The 23,519-nt window shown below is 43.5% G+C and overlaps 1 protein-coding gene across 6 annotated transcripts in view; it reads right to left on the reverse strand.

Annotated features, from left to right (window-relative positions):
• The window catches only part of Ccdc91 (coiled-coil domain containing 91), a 175,052-nt gene that overhangs the window by 94,167 nt on the left and 57,366 nt on the right, over positions 1-23,519 (reverse strand). For 4 of the 6 annotated variants that reach the window (XM_028891644.2, XM_028891643.2, XM_028891641.2 and 1 more), the window contains exons 4-6: positions 18,168-18,328; positions 16,053-16,256; positions 14,366-14,470 (exon numbers count right to left, since the gene is read on the reverse strand). In XM_028891644.2, the coding sequence (XP_028747477.1) occupies positions 14,366-14,470; positions 16,053-16,256; positions 18,168-18,328 (470 nt within the window). Of the gene's footprint in view, positions 1-14,365; positions 14,471-16,052; positions 16,257-18,167; positions 18,329-19,227; positions 19,307-20,963; positions 21,462-23,519 lie in introns of those variants that run through there. The other 2 variants (XM_037203971.1, XM_028891645.2) reach the window with 2 other exon arrangements.

Consider the following 23,519-nt stretch of genomic DNA (forward strand, 5'->3'; position numbering starts at 1 on the left):
AGGGTCTACCTTGAAGGACTGAAGTTCCTGGGCCCCAAACAGGTCAGGTAGCAACACTGTTGGCAGGAGCACCAGCAGAGAGGTTTATAAAACGAGACACCACTTCCATACATTCGTACTGTTTGCAAAATCTGCCAACAGTGGAATATCTCATAATTATGGAACCAGGAAGACCATAAAAATAAAAAAGCCAAATTCCTTTCTCTAAATATTTTATAGAAGATGTATCTACAGGTAAAAAAGCAGCAATGGGCAGAGTCCTTTTCTCTGTGTTTTCTCTCCCCACCCTCCCTACAGAGGGAGATGCTTTGCAGGATCTTTGTTTTTTAGAAAGTTAAATGTGCATGGCCTGGCAGCTGCCTGTTCAGCTTGCTGCTCAGTCTCTTCTTCGCTCCCATCGGCGTCAGTGGGTCCGCTGTTTCAGCAGCAATGGAAATCTACCACACAGGGTGCCCGAGACCCTTCGTGAGTGTCTAAACTCAGGACAATATCCAAACAGCCAGTGACATGGTATCACCATCTTCTCTCGTGGATGTGGTGTAATTTTCCAGAAGTCCTGGGTCTGGTGATATCACCAACAGTGAGGTTTGTAAGCACAGTGACATGTTGATCTAGCTGTGCTCCAAGGCTGCTGTGACTGCCAGTACCATGTCCTTGTGCTTTCTGAAAACAGTGTTACCTGGGGTCTTCATGGGCTTCCTCTCTCTGCTGTCCCCAGCACAAACCTGGGACCCATCACCAGATTCAAACCCTCTATACCAAGCTCTGTACTCAATCCTCACTGCTGGCGCTCTCCTTTACCACCTACAAGCCAGTGATTTCAAGGTTTTATTTGTCCTTGGTTTTCTTCACTGCATGACTAGCAACTGAAAAACTACAAATCTGTTTGTTCCCTGTAAGCACTCCTAAAATGTGAGTGTGTAAATGCAGGAGTTTGTCTCCTGGGCTCAGGGCTCTACCAAAACCTTGTGAGTAGCTCTCAGAATTTATTGTGCATTTGGGAATTAAATCAAGAAGTGTTCATAATAGAATAATGGCATTTAAATTAATACCTATAGAAATGATTGATAAATATTTAATTTTTAAAGAGACCAAAGAAGGTTCAATATATAATGTTCAACAACTAAAATTTGGTAGGAGCATAGGAAAACATGCCTTTAATCCCAGTACTCAGGAGGCAGAGGCAGGCAGTCTCTGTGAATTGTAGGCCAGCCAGGGCTGCACTGTGAGACCCTGTTTAAAAACAAAGCTGCCCTCCAATGCAGTCTGGGAAGGCAGCTAGTCAGGAAAAGGCTACCACACAAGCATGAGCACCTGCCAGTGCTGAGTTGTGGAGACAGGTGGCAGCCAGACAGATGAGTTCCAAGTCCAGGGAGGGACCTTGCCATAGAAAGTGGGTAGAGGGTGATAGAGGATGACATCTGCCATCAGTGTGTGTCCTAGACACACACACACACACTCTAAGCTAATGATACTATTTTTTAAGTTCCAAACAAGTCATTTAAAGTGTAATTTAAATGGGCTACTGGTAAGAGCAGGAGACAAGCGTAACAAAAGCCACCTGATCTGGCCTTTCAGATGTGGAATCTTATGTCTATACTTTCAGCCTCTGACTCAGCAAAATTTCCTCTGACAAGTTACTCTAAAACTATCAAAGTCAAAATGTGATTTTTTTTCCTTAAAGTTTTTTTAGCATTGCCTTCTTTTATGTGCGTGAGTATTTTGCCTGCACATATGTGTGTGCACCATGTGTGTGCCAGGTGCCCCCAAAGGCCAGAATAGGGCCTTAGATGCCTGTGGATCTGGAGTTACAGCCGGTTGTGAAGCACTATGTGGGTGCTGGGAACCAAACTCACACTCGAGTCCTCTATAAAAACAACTACTCGTACCCATTAGACCATCTCCTCCGCCTCCCAACCGTGCTTTGCTGCACAAACAAATGCAGACAGGTTTGGGGTGTACCTCAGAGGATTGGTGCCTGTATTACATGCACAAGGCACTGGGTTTGACATCCCCACCACCACCACCAGCAAAAGAAACTAGCTATACAGGGACATGGTTTTAGAGCAGGAAAAAAAAAAAAAAAACCCAGAAGTGCAAGCACACAGAAATGATAGGGCTCACTCCCATGACAGAATACTACCAAAGTAATGTTTGCATCACAAGAAAACAGGGATATGTGCTATGCTAGATTAACAATAGATATGAAGGCATGGATCAGACACAGTGAAAATTCACTAAGGACAACAGGCCAAGCCCAGAGCTGGTGTTTGAGGAAACATGAGGGATAACACTGACTCTTGGCATTAAGGGCAAATCTACAAGGGCCAACATCACCACAGAAATTGTGCCATAAACTGAAAAAATAGTGCAAGTCACCACTGCACATTGAGGACAACTGGCCTGGAACAGCTTCAACCAACGGTAAACTGGAAAACTATGTTACAAGCATGTGGATAAAGCATTCCACAGCCAAAACCCAGCCTTTCTTACAGAAAAAGCAAAAGTTGTAAACAGACTAACAAATGGGAAACACCTCACTTAGCAAAAACCATACAGACTGAAAACCCACGTTCAGGCTCAAAGATAGAACAGTTGCAAGGTTGCAGTTTAAGGAGAAAAATAAAAAAGGTTTTCCCACAAAGCACTGTGCTAAGGCTCCTTCTCATCTCCCTTTGAACCCACGGGAGCTGGGGGACTCCAGGGTCAGCAGGAGGCCGTCACAAGACGCCAGAGAGCAAGACAGCAGCTTTGCTTTTCCTATGTCCGCCCACATGATTATTCTCCAAACCCTTGCCTGCCTTCAGGAACGGAGCTCCGAGAAGCAGTGATACAAAGAATCTGGACACAACTTCTCAAGCTTTAGGAAATGGCAGCCTAAGCCACCCCTGCCCACTGCCGGCCTGAATGAAATGCTCAACTTGAATTGTTAAGCCTTTTTAAGTTCCCTTTTAGAGATAATGCAACCACAATTACAGAAGTTGCCACAATTATAACCATTGCTGAAATCTCCAAAACACACCATGGAAATCGGAAATCTGTTTATCCCAACAGAGCTGAAGGGAAACTGTTTATAAAAGGCATCTCACAGGAAGCTGCGTTTCTAAGCTCTGCACCTGTGAGCTCCTGCCGATCACTAGTCACTCCCTGCTCACAGTGCACCAGGCTAGATTTCACCCTGGAAGTATCCTGAATTAGGGACTCAGTGACTTGGAGTTGTCCGTTTATTTTCCCCACTTATTGCTAAGAAATTAGATTAACGTCTCTTTTTATTTCCCTGGGAAGGGATGTGGGGAGAGAAAAGCACAAGTGAAGGAATTATTTTTGTACTTGTAATCCACCCCTCAAAGTAACTTAAATTTATTCTCTAACAATAAGCCAATTATCATTAATAAGAAAACAAAGGTATCTGACAGACATCTCTGCTGACACAAGACGTGCACATGCTGGGTTTTCTTCTTCTGGCTCTCTTGTAGGAAGCACCCTGTTGCCACAACAGCAAGAACAGGCGTACCTGGAGCTGCGGCTCACAACTCAGGCGGTCCTGGCTGATCCATTTCCAAACTAAAAAAGGCAAGTGAAAAGGAGGGCTGCCTGCCTTGTTCTGGAGTTCTGCCCCGAACGAAAGAATTTAATAAAAACAATACAAAATGGCCTTTAAGTTAAATAGTAAAGGAAAAGGGTGTGTGTGACATTTTGTCTAAGCAAGTGATGGTGGTGAAGCCCCTTTGCACCAATTGCCCTCACAATGAGCCTTGCAGGGCAGATGCTCTGTAAGGGGCACAGCCATGCCTGAAACTCCTGCCAGTCACCTGCCTGCTCACAGGCAGGCCCAACTTCCTGCCTCTTCCTGTCTATCAAGCTAAAGCCAGGGGACCCACTTCCAGGATGCCACTGGACTGAACTGGATTGGGTTCCTTACATCATTAGGCAAACCAAAAGACCAGAAACCCAGAAAACCAATTCTTAGGGGGAAAAAGAAATCCTGAGAACTAAATACAAGTGTCAAAAAACAACAAAAAAAGTGTCCTCCAGAATGTGTGCTCTGCAGACTGCCCTAACAGGGAAATGCTGGCTTCCACAGAACCCAAACACCAGGAAAGGAAGGGTGAGTTGACTTTTAAGGCAACTGAACTCTCTGGGAAAAAGGAACTATTTATCTGTAATTCCAAGAAAAACCACCTGTCATTGAATGTCTGAAAATAACTTTTAAATAAACCCATTTTCCCCGTTAAAACCACTCCTTCTAACTGGCAAGGCCATCAAGCTAAAGAAGAATACACCCCACTTTAAACGTGGAAAGGCAACTCTTCTAGCAAAAGACTTGCCCACCACCAAGCGCACCACATAGGCCTTGTTTAGCGACCTTCTGAAGATCCATCCCTACTTAAGATGTTCACACACACACACACACACACACACACACACACACACACACACACACCACTGCAGGAGTCACTGAGCTCCAAAAACCACGAGCACTGATGTTTGCCTTTGCCAATCGAGGGCACTTAGTAAGTACCACGTCAGTCCAAGCTACAAAGTAAAATCAGTTGTCAAAAAATAAAAATAAAAATTATATATGTGAAAACAAACCATAATAAACCATTGGATATATGCTTAATTGCTAGTTTTATCAACGTTGGGACTCAAACTTTATGCATGTGTTAGTAAATGCTCTACCAGTGCATTCCCCCCAGCCCTTCAATATGGTTATAAAATGGTAATATTAACAATGCAAATGTTAAGAACTGGCTGAGTACAGAAAAGGCCACACAGTAATGTATCCATAACCTAGAGAAATATTCTGATAAATTTGTAACATGCCTTCTGATTAGGCTTCATGACACTCTACACTGACTGTGTGTAAACTGAGGTAAGGAACAGCTAACGCTTTCAGGTTGCAAAGCTGAAGTAAAGAACAGATTTTTAAAGTGTAAGAGGATAAGGAAGCATGAGACCCTTAAAGAGTACTTCCACCAACACAAAATGGTAAAAGTGAGGAACAAAACACAAGGCACCAGGAGCCCCCTCAGTACCCCCAGACCACCACAGAGTCCTCCTATGACTGTCTGCTCAGGAAATATATTTGCAATTGCAAGTCAACACATCAGAAGCTTCTTTAAAACAAACAAACAAACAAACAAACAAAGAAACAAGCTGATGAAAAGGCAGAGTACAGGGGCTGGGGAGAGGGCTCGGCAGTTACCAGCGTGTGCTGCTCCTGCAGAGGACCTGAGTTAGGACCCATGCCACGTGGCTCACCATCTCCTGTAACTCCAGGTGCAGGCGATGACACTCGCTTCTGGTTTCTGTGAGCACATGTGCACACATCCACATAGAGAAAACACATTTTATTTTAACCAATCTCTAACAAAAAGAAAATGTGGTGTGGCCTAAACTTTAGGAGAAAGTGACATTCTTGTTTCCATGGTGGCACTGTGAACAACCAACATTTCCATGATCTTTTCAGCACTGTGCTTTTGTATTTTTGTGTATGTTATTGACGACTGTCACTGTTTATGGTGGCCCTTAAGGTCCCTATGCACTGAGCTCAGGGGGGCTGTCTTGTGTTCATTAGTGCCAGCAGGTTAAAGTACAAAATACTGACACCAGGTTCATTCAGACACTAACACTGCTGCCAGCTGGGCCAGGGCTAATACATCAACAGTATACAGTAAGCAAGATGACTTTAACAGGAATGCACATAAAACAGGTTAAACACTGATCAAACTAGGAAGACGACTCTAGGATCCACATATGTTCAGAGGCCAGAGGGCAATGCCAAGCATCTCCCTTGTCCTCCCTCCACCCTGTTTTCTGAAAGAGTTTCTCACTGAGCCTAGGGCTCACCCATTCAGCTTAACAGGCTAGCTCACTGGCTGACAGGATTCTCCCCCTGCCTCCGAAGTGCTGAGACTGCAGGTGCATGCTGCCACAACCAGTCGAGATGCTCCTCCCGCTCTGTCAACACTGTACTGACCAGTCACCTCCCCAGCTCCAAGGCTACTATGATAGTAACCAGCCATTCACATTCCCAGGCTTCATTCAAGTTCATAAAACATTAGATGAACTTTCTGAATAAAAATGAAGACAGACACTCTGAACAGGGGCTTCCTCTCACTTCTTTATAAGAAATAGAAAGGTAGAAAAGGACTTCCAATCGCCATTTTAACCAATACTTTAAAAAGTCAAGGTCAAGTTCACTGGACTTGTGGGCCTTCCCTCGACACCCTGGCAGCTGTGTCACGGCCCTCTGCATGGTTCCCAGTGTCTTCCTTAAAACACGAGCTATTTGTGAAATGTAGCTAACTACATTACTAAACATGAAAGCCTCCCCTTGCCCAAGAAGCTGACTACATTTGTCTTGACAAGCTAACACCTTATCCTGTTACCATGCTGATTTCTACTAGTTTGAGGGGTTCTTATTGAAACAGGAGGCCCCACATCTGGCTTACCTAGACTTCTGTCACAAGTGTGCTTATAGTATCCACACAGTTTAGCCATACACCGTGTATATGTCATTTCCTAATGCGTGCACGTAGCTACCACAAGTCCTCCTGATTGGAGGGCTATTATTGCAGACAAACCATGAACTGTCTCCTAGTTCTGTAAAGAACCCTACAGAGTAATAGTTCCAAAAATAGACTAATTTGTTATGACTATCATTGCCATAATGTCCTGGGCTTCAGAAGAGGGGAAAGAGGATTCACATTTCAAGAGCTGTGGCTTTTCTGCAATGTTTAAAAGGCTCAGAGCAAAAGCGACAGAGCATCCCCACTTCCACAGAACACGGCCCTCCAGCTCCTCCTGCCTCTGTAACGTTAGCCCAGCATGACTCTTTTTCCTTGTATGAACCTCTGTCAGGACAGCTGTGCTGGCTGCAAACATTCGGTCCTGGATGTTCATCCTGAGACCATGGACAACCAGAAACCACAAGCCTGGAGTGAAGACAGTACTCTGTCTTTGGGGTCAGGATGCAGTTCGGCCTGTAGCTCGCCACTTTTTACATTGTGGAAATGAAATAAAAGTAAGAAAAAGATCCAGGTTTAACTGTCTTTGCCTCAGGATTATTCCCTGATCTTTTAAACAGATGTCAAAGAATCTAGATTACAATCCCCAAAGATTCATTTAACTCAGACATCTAATTGAAAACATAATTTCTGATCTGAGAGCAGGAACTTTTTATTTGAGAGAAATTCAGAAGAGCAGGCTCGCTTGGTGTTCGGCTTCCTCAAGAAACAAAGATAGCCTTCTCAGAAGGCTTCCTTCTACTAGTTTCACTCTGTGCCCTTTTTGTAAAGGGTGAAAACCAGCTATGGGCATTACTCTACCTCAAGATCAGGGCACCCATCTCCCACCGGAAAGAAAGAAGTCCCAGGAGAGCAATGGCCTGTGAGTGTTGAACAACCCTGCTATATTGCCATCACTGCACGCTTGAATATCTTGCAAACTTGCCCTGTCCACACACGCTAGCTCTGACAGTCCTTTGAGCACTAATTATGCATGTCCCCTCCTACATAAATGCAAAGTGTGCCAGGTAGATATGGAAGCAATGACACTAAATTAAACACATGCAGCCTGGCATGGTGGTGCATGTCTTTAATCCCAGCACCCAGGAGGTAGAGGCAGGTGGATTTCTGTGAGTTCCAGGTTAGCCAGGGATACACAGTGAGACCCTGTATCAGAAAGAAAAAAAACCTAAGCACAATGTACTGAAGTATGCAGACAAGGGTTTTACCCACAGAGAGCAATGGAGCCATAGACTCTTATCTGCAAGATCAGTAAGAGGGCCCTGGCCCGTGGAGAGCATCTCAGGGTGTGACACAAGAGGAAGGATTTAGTGGTAATGAAATTCACTCCATGGCACTATAAACTAGCACTCTAAAATGAGTAAAACAAAGGAAAGTCAACCAAAGGACAAAGGAGGAGAAGTCCAGTCCATACACCTTGCTCCCATGAAGCCTCTTGGTCCTGGAAGCCCCACACATCTGCACAACAGACAGCTCTTTATTCCCCCATTCAATGCCACTGGACGGGCCAGGTATGAAAAACATACACTTTTATTCTCCAAAAGACACACTGTATAGGGTTAGTGTAAAGTAAATGGGTTACACTTTTTTCTAAATACCATCATTTCTGACGATCTGAAGGTTCCATCAGTGACTTCCACTTCAAAAGCTCCAACCACACATGGGATTTTTATTTTATTGTTTGTCTTTTTTTTTCTCCCCAGAGCTGAGGACTGAACCCAGGACCTTGTGCTTGCTAAGCAAGCACTCTACCACTGAGCTAAATCCCCAAGCTCAGGGATTTGTATTTTAAACAGCTATTTTCAGCTAAATGGTCAATTACTAAGCAATTTTAAAAAGGAAAGCTAAGAAGGCATTTGTTCTTAGTTTATAAATAAAAATAAAAAAGGTTTTTTTAAATCTACTGATTTCATCTCTTAACACCTTTCCAAAATACAGTAATTCTTCACAGCAAACTCCCTGGTCCTCTGGTTCTTACAATCTTCCCACCCTGCTCCTCTGCAATGTTCCCTGAGCCTCAGATACAGGAGCTGTATTGTAGATGTATCAGCTGGGACTGGGCTCCACGACTCTGCATTTTGGTTGGCTGTGGTTTTCAGTAATGATCTCTATCTAATGTCAGAAGCTACATTCCAAGAAGTGTCTTTTTGGAAGATGTTATATAATAGCATGTATTGGCTTGAAGTGAAATAAACATTAGCAATACTTCTATCACAAAATTGGTGCTGAGGAGATGGCTCAGCAGTTAATAGCACTAGCTGTTCTTCCAGAGGACCTGGATTCAATTCCCAAAACCCACAGGGCAGCTCACAACCGTGTGTAACTCCAATCCCAGGGGATCCAATGTCCTCTTCTGGCCCATGCAGATGAAAATCCCATAATACCCATTAAAAAAATAATTAATGAAAAATTCCACAAGTTGTAAATTCACATAGTTGCTTTATACTGTGAACTAAACAGTGCTCTAATCTTACTTTAAAATTGGTATCAACCAAGCCTAGCACAGATGGATAAACCGTGTATGTTAAATGGACAACTATAGTACAAGCTGAAACTTAAAAGTCAACAACTCTGCCCCGTTTCTTAGACTGCTTGTGCAATCTAATGAACTTTCAAAGACTGGACAGCTTAAATACTAAGAATTAATAGCTCACAGTTCTGGAGGCTGGAAGTACAGGAGCAAAGGGCCAGGCCTTTTTTGCATGATTAGTTTCTCCTGAGGGCCCCCAACTATCGAGACTCCGTTTATACCTATCTTCCATAGATTCCAACTCCAACACCAAGGGGAGGCTTTTCTACTCCTCTATCAGGGTCCCTGACATGCCAGCTCATGTCATCAACACACAATCAATCATTCAGGACTTCACTCACTCGGGGCTTCCTCCATTCCCTACAGACAGGAAGCAGTGAAACAAGGAACCCAGCAACAAGAGTCTAATTTTTCAAGAAAGGAACAGAAATAGGGTAGGGTCATCACCAACCTTAGCCAAAGGTTGAAAAAATGCTGTCTCATGAAGTAACTTCAAAAATTAGTATGACCTAAATAATCACCCTCTAACAGTGGCCCCTCATTCCCCCAATGCCCTTGTTCCTCAGACAGACATGCTAAGGCATGCCTTCTCAACAGCGAGCATTTAGAGGGCAGAGCACATCAAACCAAGTATGGACACAGCAAACATCCTTCACCTTTTTCCACATTCCATGCTTTCAACTGAAAAAAGTCTGAAATTTAAAATCCTTCAAATGATCATAATGGAAACACAGCACTGGGAAACATCTACCCCTTCCCAAAGTTTTCTCAGATATCTAAGCTTGGGCGCAACTTCTTGCCATATTCTGACAATGGACACAGACTCATCTCTTCCTCTGTGTTCTATAGGAAACTCTGTAATTGAGGAGAAAAGTCTCTGTGGTGTAGCCACTAGATAAACTATATAGATTTTATGAGAATTTGCCCCAAACTCGTCTCCACATCCACTACTGAGGTCTGTGGCTTTGATCTAGAATGGCTGAGGTCAGGGTCTAACCTCAGATAAGTAGAGAGAAAGCCTCCCTAGGGACTGTAAACTGGTGTTTTCAAAAATAACAGGTTCCTTTGCCACTGGGTGAGAGCAAGGCTTAGCCACATTACAAGTCGGTGTTTCCCTCTTGTGGCAATGGCATTAGACACAATAAAAAACAATCTATTATGAACACTTCCCAAATTACAGAACACAACTACTGAGAACACACCCTGCACCCCTGGTGCTTCTCCGTGTGACACAGCCCAGTGGTGACAGTGGAGCACACAGACATCCCCGGGGCAGGCGCAGTGGCTGGCAACATCCAATCATACATTATGAGGCCCACTGTGTAGCAGGAATCTTAGAGAGTCTTATTAATAAAGTCAAACCTGAGGCCAGGTATTGGGGTGAACACTGGAAGATCAGAGAGACAGAACAAGTCACACCTAACCTCACCTGGCCAACTTCTCAGCTGATCCTGTTTCCTCAGACTGGAAGCCTCTGAGTCCTCATATCCGCATGGCTCTCAGCTGAACTGTGCTGCTCAAAAAGTTATTTCATCTTATAAAGCAAAGCTCCAACCCATCAATGACTACAACTCTGTCATTTAGAAATGTTTGTGCACAAGTCTTTACAGAAACATCAGTCTCAAGAGGTTCTGGGTTATAGGGCCAGGAAGTTTCTGCATCTAGCACTGAGTGAACAGCAATTTAAATAACTGAGAACTTTTAAGACTACATGAATATACAGCAGGAATATATTTTTGTCAGAGACATCATCTCGAGAACTTAGAGACCTCTGTGTAAGGCAGGTTCAAACTGGAGCATTAATTTTTTCTTACAGAATACTTCCCTCTTTAACAATTTAAACTGTGGAACTGTCTAAGTGCCAGTGTGTGCTGCTGTGGTGAACCTTCGCCAACAGCCCCTCCTGGGTTCGTTTTGCAGACTCTGACCTGCCACTTGGTAAAAGCCTTACCTTCTCCCCATGTTCCCTTTTATGCCTTCAAAACCAGCACCACCTGAGAGACACTTACATACAACCAAGTTCATCTGCCAGCACAAAGCACAGCCTTGGCCCAGTCTGGACCAAAGATTCTGTACGCTGTTCCTGAGAATCCATTCCTGGAAGAACTGACCTCAGCAGTGCTGGTCTCTTCTTGATTGCAGCTGATATTGCAGCCTTAGCTGACTAGTATTGGCTGTCCCAGAAAAGCGCAAGTTTCACTTCAGTGGCTCCTAACTCAAAACATTGGATACCCCAGTAGAGTTTGTAAGGGACTCTCAAACTTCACTCTGAAATTTCACAAGCCAGGCCTCTGTTGCCCACACTGCTCTCGGCATTATCTTCTACATTCTCACAATAGTTCATTAGGCTCTGAACACTAATGGCTTCTCCAGACCAAAGTTCTTCCACAGTCCACTCACAAATATGGTCAGGTCTGTCACAGCAATAGTCCACTCTCTGGTACAAATGTCTGTCTTCACTGCCATGATAAAACGCCACGACCAAAAGCAACTTGGGGATGAAAAGGTTTCTTCTGATTATACAACCACATCACAGTCCATCATTGAAGGAAAGCAAGGAAGGAGCCTCAGGGCAGGAGCCTCAGGGCAGGAGCTGAAGCACAACACACAGGTGAGGGCTACTTCCTAGCCAGCTCCTCATGGCTCACTCAGCCTGTGTTCTTGTATCACCCAGGACCACCAGCCCAAGGGGTAGCACCACCCACAATGGATCAGACCCAACTGTGGTGGTGGTACTGTGTTCCCCAAAATATTGTGCACCCTAATAAACTTATCTGGGGTCAGGGACAGAACAGTCACTAGATACAAAGGCTAGAAAATGGTGGTACACACACCTTTAATCCTAGCACTCCAGAGGTAGAAATCCCTCTGGATCTCTGAATTCAAGGCCACATTGGAAACAGCCAGGCATGGTGACTCACGCCTTTAATCCCAGAAAGCCAGCCTTTAATCCCAGGGAGTGGTGGTAGAAAGCAGAAAGGTATGTAAGGCGTGAGGACCAGGAACTAGAAGCATTTGGCTGGTTAAGCTTTCAGGCTTCTAGCAGCACAGTTCAGCTGAAAGCCATTGGGATGAGGACACAGAAGCATCCAGTCTGAGGAAACAAAACCAGCTGAGGTTAGCTGTGGCTTGTTCTGTCTCTCTGATCTTCCAGCATTCACCCCAATACCTGGTCCGGGTTTGATCTTATTAATAAGAACTTTTTAAGATTCATGCTACACCCAGCTACAATCATCAATCAAAAAATGCACCACGGATTTGTCCAGGGTACAGTTTGGTGGGAGCATTTTCTCAATTAAGGTTCCCTCTTCTACGACATAAAAACTACCCAAGTACAGCAGGTGTCAGCTGATACACCACAGGGCAACTTCCTTCAGCATTCTTCAGTCAGTAAGCATGCTGTTTTCAGGTTCCTGTGCAGACCTGAGATTACCAAATGAAAAGTCTAGGGCTATGAAACCACCGATTTAATATACGCTTATAACCAAAGGCCTCAAGATAATGTGACTACAACAGAGTCAGGCAAAGAGACCAAGGGTTCAACACTTGGATATTTAAAGTTTGACAATAGTGAGAATAATCCCCACTCTTAGGAAGCTTGACAAGTCTGTAAAGTCAGGAAGAGAACACGGGTGGTGACCTAATGCTATAAAAACCCATTTATATACGTAAACCTAAGGTCCTTGAAATACTTCACTTTCCCACAACATTCTGGATGTGTTTTTTTAATTTTGCTTTAATTCTCAAGCAGAAAATATTCAATCTCCTGTAACTATAAAGCACTTTTGTAGAAAAATGAATGGGGAAGAATCAGAATGAAGTCTAATGATGTGACAGCGCCATAATGAAGGCATACTCACTTGAAACTTAGTCACCATAGAGAACAAACACAACAAGCCTGGTCTTTCCAGACTTACACTGAGAGCTCCAGGTTGGCCACAGCTCCAAGCTGACAACTACTAGAAATGAAGCCTTAGGAACTAGCCGAGTCCTTTATTAACATTTTTAAACACAGCACCATTCCGTGCTTTCTGAGAAGGCAGCAGATCTCCCTGGTGCTTGTGGAGGTGCTGAGCCACTGCAGGGTCACAGAAGGGAGACCTGGGACCCATGCTGGAGAGAGTGAGGCACACTCCACTCAGTTCCAGGAAAGCCCCTTCAGAGTCTAGCAAGATCAGCTGACTCACTGTCTCCCTCTCCTCCTCTCCTCCGTCTGCACACTCTAGACAGGGCAGGAAAGGGGAGGTGTCCCCATTGTTCCCTGGCTATCACATCGGTCTTATTTCCACGTACCCTGCCGTTTTCACACTTCCCCACCTATCCTAGTAATGAGCATGTATCACAAAAACAATAGAACGCTGCAATACTTCACATTTTAAACAGTCAGCTAAAGTTCTAATCACATTCCACTTATTCATTCCTCTTTCTTGGGTCAGTCAAAACTTCTGCTAGCATGCATCCCATGCTGACCTGAGGATGGCAGGTTTCCTTAAACTTGAAAATTAAAAGCCAAATGTTCGAAATCATGAGAAATGATTTCTAATTTTCCCTGTAGTAAGAGTTTTGCTTTCTTTGTTGTATACTGCCCATATTTTCCAGAATAAGCGTATCGTTTTAGAACTATACACCCTGACATTTCTTTTGGAGAAGTGATTTTGATCCACATGCATACTCTACTTTTGGCACATCTTGAAATATTTCCCACAGTTTGCTTCATGTTGTGGACACTAGAGATCCAGCCAACACTCTACCACCCTTGCCATCTTAGCAAAATAAACCGGCTCCTCTTTAACTCTCAATAATTTCAGAAGAAGCACATGTTAGATATCTGAGTATAAGAAAGCACTGACTGTCCACCCTACTCTATAGGAAATGTGAGTTGGACCATCCACCCTACTCTATAGGCAATGTGAGCACCCAGCCCAGGAAAACCTGGAACAAGCTCAGCAACTAAGCAGCAAGCAGAGAGACAACAGGTATTTCCCAGTCCAAATGCCCCACAGTTTGACACCCTTCTACCTACAATGACTTCCTAAGAGTAGAAAGCATTACCCTAACAAACTCCATTTCCCCAATTTCTCCAAATCTCTATTTGCAAGCATCTTCTATAAGCTAGTGCACTTCAGCATGGAGTCAGTGATCTGATGCCAGCATCCCAAAAAGTCATGACAACTGAAAATGCCGCTTTCCAGTTCCTCCCAGACTAAATGTAGGAGACCACTCCCTTCGCCATGTCCCTCACTCGCTCAGAACCGTCAATGAACATGTCTGGAAACAAGAGTGTGTTTAAGGAATTGCTCACCTGAAGCTCACGGTATCTGGCTTGAAAGGACACAGCATCCTGCTCCTTTTCCTTCAGGAAGTCTTTCTCCAGGACACTGTGCTTCTCCATCAGCGAATCCACATCCTACCAGGAACCCAAACACAAGCTTGCAATGTTCCATGGCATAAAATACTTTTTTAGTAAACACAGAAAATATTTGTCAGGGAAGAAAATTAGGAAAAAATGCTTAAAGTCTAAGAATTATGTATGTAGGAAATTACCAAAGTTAACTAATTTCTAGGCCAATATCAAATACTGACATAACATTAAAATTCATAAATGTCTAAGAGTGGGGCTGGGGAGGAGGCTTAGAGGGCAAAGTGCTGTCTGTCCAAGCATGAAGGACCTGAGTGTAGACCCCCATATCCACATACAAAGCCAAGTGTGTCCACAGACATCTGCAACTCCAGAACAGAGAGACAAAGACTAGGGTATCCATGGAGTCCAGTGGCCAGCCACCTTAGTGGAAATGGTGAGCTCCAGGTCAGGAGACACACGGTGTAGAGTGATGGATGAAGGCTTCCTGAGCTGACTTCTAGCCTCTACAGAACACATGAGCATGTCCTACATGCATACACCATGTATAGGCACCCACCACAAACACAAAACAAGGAGTAAATAAGAACAAGAGTGTCTCAATGAGTACAATGAATAAGACCCAATCTCTGAAAGTACTTTTGATGAACTGGCTAAGACAGACAGACAGACTTATGGGTGAACAAATGGATGGAAACAGAGAGAATGAAGATGTAGAGAGATGATAACTGACAGATGATAAATGACAGAAGACAGGTAGATAGATAGACAGACAGATGGAAGGACAGAAAGAGCTGAGAGCATACACCAGTCCCTTCCCTGAACATCTGTGCTCAAACACCCCAGGAGTACCTGACTTCCCAAAGGGATAAGATAACACAGCAAACCTAAAATCCACACACCAAGTATAACACTGCCTACAGAAATGTAAGCCATAGAGGAGCAAGAAATAACAAAAAGCCCCAGAGAAATCTGTGCATGCCTTAGAACCACATTCAACCTCCTTTCAGTTCATGTGGGTCCCTGCTGACACCAAAGTCTCAGGATGCTCAAGACCCTTATAAAAAACAACAGGATATTTCCATATAACCTACACATATCCTACCATATACACTAAGATCTTCAGCTACTTTGGAGGTCTGTAAACATACACCCATAGCACATAGAAGATGTGTCCCTGATGTATGGATGGTTGAATCAGATGCTGAACACATGGGTGTGCCAACCACTCACTAGAGACTTTTGTTCAAGGTTTATTTAGTTTTTTATTTATGTATGTGTTTGCCTGCATTTATGTATGTGCACTACATGCATACAGGAAACTGTTGGAGGCCAGAAGAGGGCATGGAACTGGAGTTCAGAGAGTGAGCTGCGATGTGGATGCTGAGAACCAAACTTGGATCTATTTGCAGTAGGGTTCCTAACCACTGAGCCATCCATTTCTCTAGCCCATGACTAGCAGCTTCTAATAAAGTGCCTCCACTCACTATCTGATGTGACTGACCTGAACCTCCACCCCAGGGAAGACTATACAGTCTTTGGTGAAATTTTAATCCACTTTAGGTTGAATTTGATGTCAAATTGCTAGCATAACAATTCTACATTCCCAGGCAGATGCACACACACACACCTTTTTAATTCTCTGTTTTTCCTCTTCAGATGCTTTCAGTTTAGTCTCCAGACTTGATATTTTTTGTTGTAGCTGTGAGTGGGACACGTCGGCTCCAGGACCCTCGGGGTCATCCTCCAGTGCAAGCGCTCCATGGGTTGTCTCATCCGTTAAGCCAAGTGGAAAAAGTGGTATATTCAGATGTGTGTGTGCTGACTGCTGAATCTAAACCATGTGTTAACAGACAGAGAAAAGTTAGACCATCCTTTTAAGGAAATGTTCAAAGGGTATTGTAAACCACATTCAGAATTAAGTTGTATTGAAAGCAATGAAATTATCTCCCCTCTAAGTGAATCAACAGAAGACTTCAGACTATTACAATAGCCTGATCTTTGAAGCATAAAGAAAAGTCCTCTTATATCTACAGTACTCACTACTGCATTACTGCTAACACATTAAAATACTTAAAACCTTTGTGTACAAAAATGCAGTTGAGCATAGACACATCTGAAACACACCCATTCTGAAATGTATACACCGACCTAGGATTCATTTAGAATTAATTTCAACTCAGAATTTCATATTTATTAATGATGCTAACTTATTAACTTCTAGCAAAGTTAACAGGTTACTTAAAATTGCAGTTGACATTTTAAAACTGAGTTTTGGAACCCTGCCTCCAGTATCCAGCATGATGTCTAGCTCTGCAAATACCTAAATGAATACGCTATGATGATGCTGTCTTTGGAGGCTTTTACCCTAAAACTGAAATAGATGCTCTTGTACCTAAAAAACATGTTAATACTCCAAGAAAAGAAAAACAATTCTAATAATTATTTCCCTTTTTGAAGTTTAACTTTGAATTTAAGTTCGAAATGCAAAAACAATTATTCTTTTTTGTTACTAATCTCTAAGTCCAAGATAACATATGCAAAGGTAAGTCCATTTTAATAACCATGCACAGCTGTTTACTACAGTAAAGCATCAACTTTGGTGGCAGAAATGCTGCCAACTGAGTACAGGCAGGCCGGATGTTCTTCCAATGCAATTTCACACACAGTTAAATTGTAAAGTAGGCAAAAAATCAGCTGTGAAGCCCAACTCTGTCTCTGCAGCCTGCCAGCAATGTTCTTGTAGGAAGTTTACCCTGTGTGCCTCAGTTTACTTAGTGAAACCCAGCTCTGTCTCTGCAGCCTGCCAGCAATGTTTTTTTTGTTTTTTTGTTTTTTTTTTAAGATTTAGTTATGTATTATGTATGCAGTGTTCTGTCTCCATGTACGCTTGCAGGCCAGAAGAGGGTATCAGATCTCATTACAGATGGTTCTGAGCCACCATGTGGTTGCTGGGAATTGAACCCGGGTCCTCCAGAAGAACAGCAGGTGCTTTTAACCTCTGAGCCACCTCTCCAGCCTGTCAGCAATGTTCTTGTAGGGAATTTGCTCCTCTGTGCCTCAGTTTCTCACCTTTCAACAGGAGAATCAATGGTACATTTCTTTCTTTTAAGATTTAATTTTACCTGGGGGAGTAGGGGTATCTGTGTGTGGGCGTCTGTGTGTGCTTGAGGTGGCATCCCCTGGAGCTGCTTGACGTGAGTGCTGAACCAAACTCAGGTCCTCTGCAAGAGCCCTATGTACTCTCAACCGCTGCACCCTCTAGCCTGCCCCAGCAGGACTTACCATGGTGACCGGAAGACTGCTTTGAGGAAGGAGCTGACACTCAGCATCGAGGAACTCCTCAGGAATTTACCCAGGAAGCTCTGGGCTCTGTACTAGCCTTTAAGCTCAGTGGATGTTTATGGAACAAGTCCTGCCAACTAGCTTTCTTTTTTAAATCCAGTGTCCTCTGGGCCCCCTAAATGGAGCCATGGGCCTGAGTACTCAGTCAGTTTTAATAAATGAGACACTCAAAGCAAACTTTTATAACTAAGGTACTTAAGTCTTTTGCAATCACATCACAAAACAGTATTATATAGCATTTTTTTTTTTTAAATTCTAAGTCTTGGCTTCAAAATTAGAATATTCTATCTACTACAGAAATAACTCTTTCGGAAAATTCTGTTTTAAAAAGAAGGACATGAATTAAGTCAAGATGCAGTTTCTATAAGCAAGCTTCCTTCTGAATGACGAAAGCACTCACCTGAGCTTTGGGGATGGTCTGACTCACAAGGCCACTGTCTGCACGTGTATCATCTGGTGCTGAAATGATGGCATCTGGAGGGAGACGGCCAGAGGATGGCGATGAGTGGTCATGGTCCAGAATGAGCTCCGGAGAAGCTGGTGAGAGACGCACTCCGGATACTGAAGACAGAAGCACAAAAGGGGTGTCAGAGACCAAACAGAGACGCACAGGCGGGTAGGAAAGGGTGCAGGAGTTAGTTAGGTGCAGTGGAGTTGAGAAATCCAGCCTTTATGGCTAATGTCTAAAATCCAAAGGAGTGTTTCTGAGTTACACATGATGTCTCCACATGAGTCGCAAACATGTTTTAACGTCTTTAACACACACACAGCCTAGCCCACTGGAAATGTTCATTTCCCAGTAGAGAAAATATTCAACCTACAACATGGCACATCCACTCACTAACTCAGGAGAGTTGACTGAACTTTTGTAAAGGGGCACTGGCCTGGTGTGGCCAGGAGTGCTGTGAATGTGGAAGGTGCAGGGAGACACTGTCACACACAGTGGCCTGGTGTGGCCAGGAGTGCTGTGAATGTGGAGGGTGCAGGGAGACACTGTCACACACACTGGCCCGGGAGACACTGACACACACAGTGGCCCTAGCTCCAATCTAACAGAGCTCAGCAGCTAATCATCCACTGTGGAAAATGGAGACGGAGGGAGGACTGCTGTGAAAACCTGAAGTTCCTCTTTTGTAATATTTTTTTTAAAGTTTTCATGTTAAAATCAATTTTCACTTACTGGATTGTTTCCACAAAAGTAATGTTGGAAACAATTTTGCTATTAGATCCATAATAAACCACTGTTACACCGTGATTAAGGCTCTCTTTAGAAGGTTATGGAAGAAGCTGATTCACAGGTACAAAAAAAACCAAAAATACAAATGAGGAAAAAGCAGATATTTATATTATCTTATTTTTAAATGCTTCCAAAATTCAAATGAATCTAATATGCCCTGAAATTTGAGGAGTCATCTTCAGCAGTCAACTCACTCACACACCCAAGGCCTAACTGCAATGACCTTTATTCCACATTGGCATCAGTGGCTCTGTCCTCGGGTCCTACCACAAACTGAAGGTGGTTCACAATTGCGTGTTGCCCTGAAGAAAGACACATAGAAGGCAGTGAGTACTAACGAGCCAAATGCACAGATTTCTGATTGCTATTTTAAGGAACTCTTAATTATGTAAAATTTTATTGTATCTAATAATGTTGTGGCTTTGTAAGAGCATGTTACACACTGGATAAGAGGGTAGAGAAGATGTAAATATAGTAACCATGCATGAAATTCTCAAAAGAAAATTAATTTTAAAAAAGGAAATCATTTAGCTACAGAATTAACTTCTTTCTAAACTTAAATCAGTGTGCACGGGTGTGTGTGTCTCTGTGTGCATGAGCGTGTCTGTGTGCATGAGCATGTCTGTGTGTATGCATGTGTATGTGTGTGTATGTGTGTATGTCTAGCTGCACAATTTTGTATTGTATTTAAATTTTTCAACTCAAACACAAAACAGTAGAACTTTAATAAAGGTTGAACTTGCCATATATTTCTCAGAATTTTTCCCAAATCCTCTCTACATATGGCTAAAGTGAATTCTCTAAAAATGTTAAAACATTCCAGCTTCTCATTCTGAATTTTAATTGATAACATATTATGAACTCTGAAAAGCATGAACAAAAGTACTGCCTGGCATCACAAAGTCATACTAAGCACAGAACAATAGTGAGTAGCCTGTCCTCCTGTCCTTCCACATCTTCTGTAAAGCAGACAAAACTACAAAGCAAGCTTGAAAGCGTTTAGCACACTGGCTGTCATCTCAGATATTAAATGTCCTGGACACAATGTGTTAACAGGCAGACTCTAAGCAGTGCCACCCTTGTGCTTTCTGTCAACCTGACACAAGCTGGAGTCATCTGGGAAGACAGAAGCTCAATGGAGAAAATACCCCACCAGGGTGGCCGTGGGCAAGGCCGTGGGCAGGGCAAGGCCGTGGTACCCTTTCTTGTTTGTGGTCCTCTGTGGCAGAAGAAGGCAGGCTGAGTTAGCCATGAAAAATGACCCAGCAAACAGCACTCCTCCATGGCCTCTGCATCATCAAATGCCTCCAGGTTCCTGCCCCAACTTCCCTCAGTGGTGGACTGTGGTGAAGATTTGCCCCCTCCAGTTGCTTTTGGTCATGGTGTTTTATCACAGCACTAGAAACCCTGACCAAGACAGCCCTAATGCTGGAGTATCTCCCCATCCCTGCCGTTCACATCTACAGTCATGATTGAAGACAAGATGTCATGTGGTCCTAAGGGAAATTCTTCAAACACTGAATATCCAAGTGTGTCACATGAAAAGAGAGAAAAGAGAGGGGACAGTAGGTAGAAATGGTGAAGGATGGGAAGGAAGAAAGTGGGAAAAAAGCAAGAGGCAAGAAGAGGTTACAGAAGAAAAATGAGGAGGAGAGAGGCGGGCCTGGCCTCAGACAGGCACCACCATGCTACCTTCCGCTTCATAACCACACTTCCTCGGCAGACTGCAGCCCATCTCCACCTCCCTCACTCCCACCCAGGCCAGTCTCCTGCAGCTGTTACTTAAGGTGCAGCTAGTCCTCTGATGAACACGCATCCCACTCTCTGGACTTCGAGTACACACACTTCCGCTTCCTTCTACCACCTTCAAGCCCATTATTAAGCCTCCTACGACCCACAAAGCAATGAAAACCAAGTTCCCATCTTGTGCTCCCTGCCCCTCTCACGCCAGTCACTCACCTGATTACCACGAGGATCCATTTAGATGTCCCACAGGCATATTAGTCAGCTCTCACTTCACACAGCCCACATCAGCCTCATCTTTCACTCTCCATTAACTTCAACACTGGGTCTGCCAAGCCAGTGTTACCTCATCCAGTCACACTGCACTGCGAGCGCCTACAGTTCGGCCACACTGCCCAGTGCCTCTATGACATCACAGTACCACTGCCCAAACACAAGCCAACCTAGGAAGTCCAACCTGGCTTCCAATGTGAACACCAGGCACGTTAGACAAATTACACAAACCCTTCAAGTCACGGTTTCCTCTTACAAAAGTGGGAAATGACATGAACCTCAAACTTACATGTGAATGCTTAAATAAGCTGACAGAGACACAGCACTTAACTGAGCAGAGGCACTGGGTATACGAGGAAACACAGCAGCAAATGGACACCAGGATGGTGTGTCCTTTCCACACACCGAAGACCAGCTTTCCCAGGCTCATCCCACCTGTCCCATTATCCACTTAATCACAATTCTAATTACCTGCTTTCAATTAAGAATATTATTGAATATCTAAGAAATAAATGGCCTTAAAAATATTACTTACCGGAATTTGCAATGTACATAAAGCAGTAATTAAGGATGTAGATGTGTATACATACATATATATTCTAGGAACTTTAAAAAACAAAAACTAATTCTTTACAGATCAAACTAAAGAAATGGAAAAGAAAAATTAGAGTAGGAAAAGAGAACTGAAAAGGATAACACAGGAATTTTAAAAGATTCATAAAATAATTGGTCTAATTTTTAAAATTCTGGGTTCAAAAGCAGAGCTAAAAATATAGCAGCTAATCCAATAAATGGGTAAAATACAAATATACACAAATGGCAACAATCACAGCTTTAAAACAGAAAATTTCCCTTATTATATCTTTAGACTTCTAAATAATTTTAAATTTTTATCAAAATGGCAAGTGCTTAAAGAAACAGAGTTCTCAAAGTTGACTGCAAAGTTAAAGCAGGTCTCCAGGAATATACCTATTTCTGGGGGAAGTTAAGCCATCAGGCAGTAACCCCAGAGACAAGCATGAAGCTCCAATGACATCACAAGGCTTTTCTCCCCAAGAGCCAACCCTACATAATCCCAACACTCTGAAATAAAATGAGAGAAAACCTCATTAATAGGAATGCATCAGTCAAACCAAACCCGCAAAGGCAGTGAAGGGGGTGCAGGGTGGCGCCCAGGAACACATCTGACGACAAGACTGGCACCCGAATTCATCCCCAGCACAGACACAGGGAAAGGCAAGAACAAACTCCTCCAAGCTCTCCTCTGACCGTCACACACACACACACACACAGAGTCACCTGAATGACCACACACACACACACACACACACACAGTCACCTGAATGACCCCCTGCCCCTTCCACACACAATCACCTGAATGACCACACACACACACACACACACACACACACACACACACAGTCACCTGAATGACCACACACACACACACACACACACACACACACAGTCACCTGAATGACCACACACACACACACACACACACACACACAGTCACCTGAATGACCACACACACACACACACACACACAGTCATCTGAATGACCACACACACACACACACACACACACACACTCACTCACCTGAATGACCACACACACACACACACACAGTCACCTGAATGACCACACACACACACACACACACACACAGAGACATCTGAATGACCACACACACACACACACACACACACACAGAGTCATCTGAATGACCACACACACACACACACACACACACACAGAGTCATCTGAATGACCACACACACACACACACACACACACACACAGAGTCATCTGAATGACCACACACACACACACACACACACACACAGTCACCTGAATGACCACACACACACACACACACACACAGTCACCTGAATGACCACACACACACACACACACACAGTCATATGAATGACCACACACACACACACACACACACACACACACAGAGTCATCTGAATGACCACACACACACACACACAGAGTCACCTGAATGACCACACACACACACACACACACACACACACAGTCATCTGAATGACCACACACACACACACACACACACACACACACACACAGTCACTTGAATGACCAAACACACACACAGCAACAACAAAAATTGAATGTATTTTCAAAAGGCAATAAAAATAAAAGCTTTTAGCCAAAAGATTCTCTATAAAGGTAAAAGTTGTAATTAAATGTTAGTGAACAAAATCTCAAAGCATAAGGAAACAGAACCCAGCAAACAAGCACCATTTTATTCAGGGAGTAAAATGCTGATTCACAATTTGAAAATTCCCTAACACCCCACTAAGTACACCACAGATGATGACATGATTGCACCCAACACCCTGAAAACGCTTTTGTTAAAACTGAATGTACTTCATCAACCATCTCCTCTCAATAAATCTTCTCAAGAAAGACTGTCCATTATCTCCATGTCCTTTAACCAAGGGAAGACACAAATCAGTTAAACCAAA

Source organism: Peromyscus leucopus, chromosome 3 (assembly GCF_004664715.2).
Source record: "Peromyscus leucopus breed LL Stock chromosome 3, UCI_PerLeu_2.1, whole genome shotgun sequence".
In the NCBI taxonomy this organism is placed as follows: Eukaryota; Metazoa; Chordata; class Mammalia; order Rodentia; family Cricetidae; genus Peromyscus; species Peromyscus leucopus.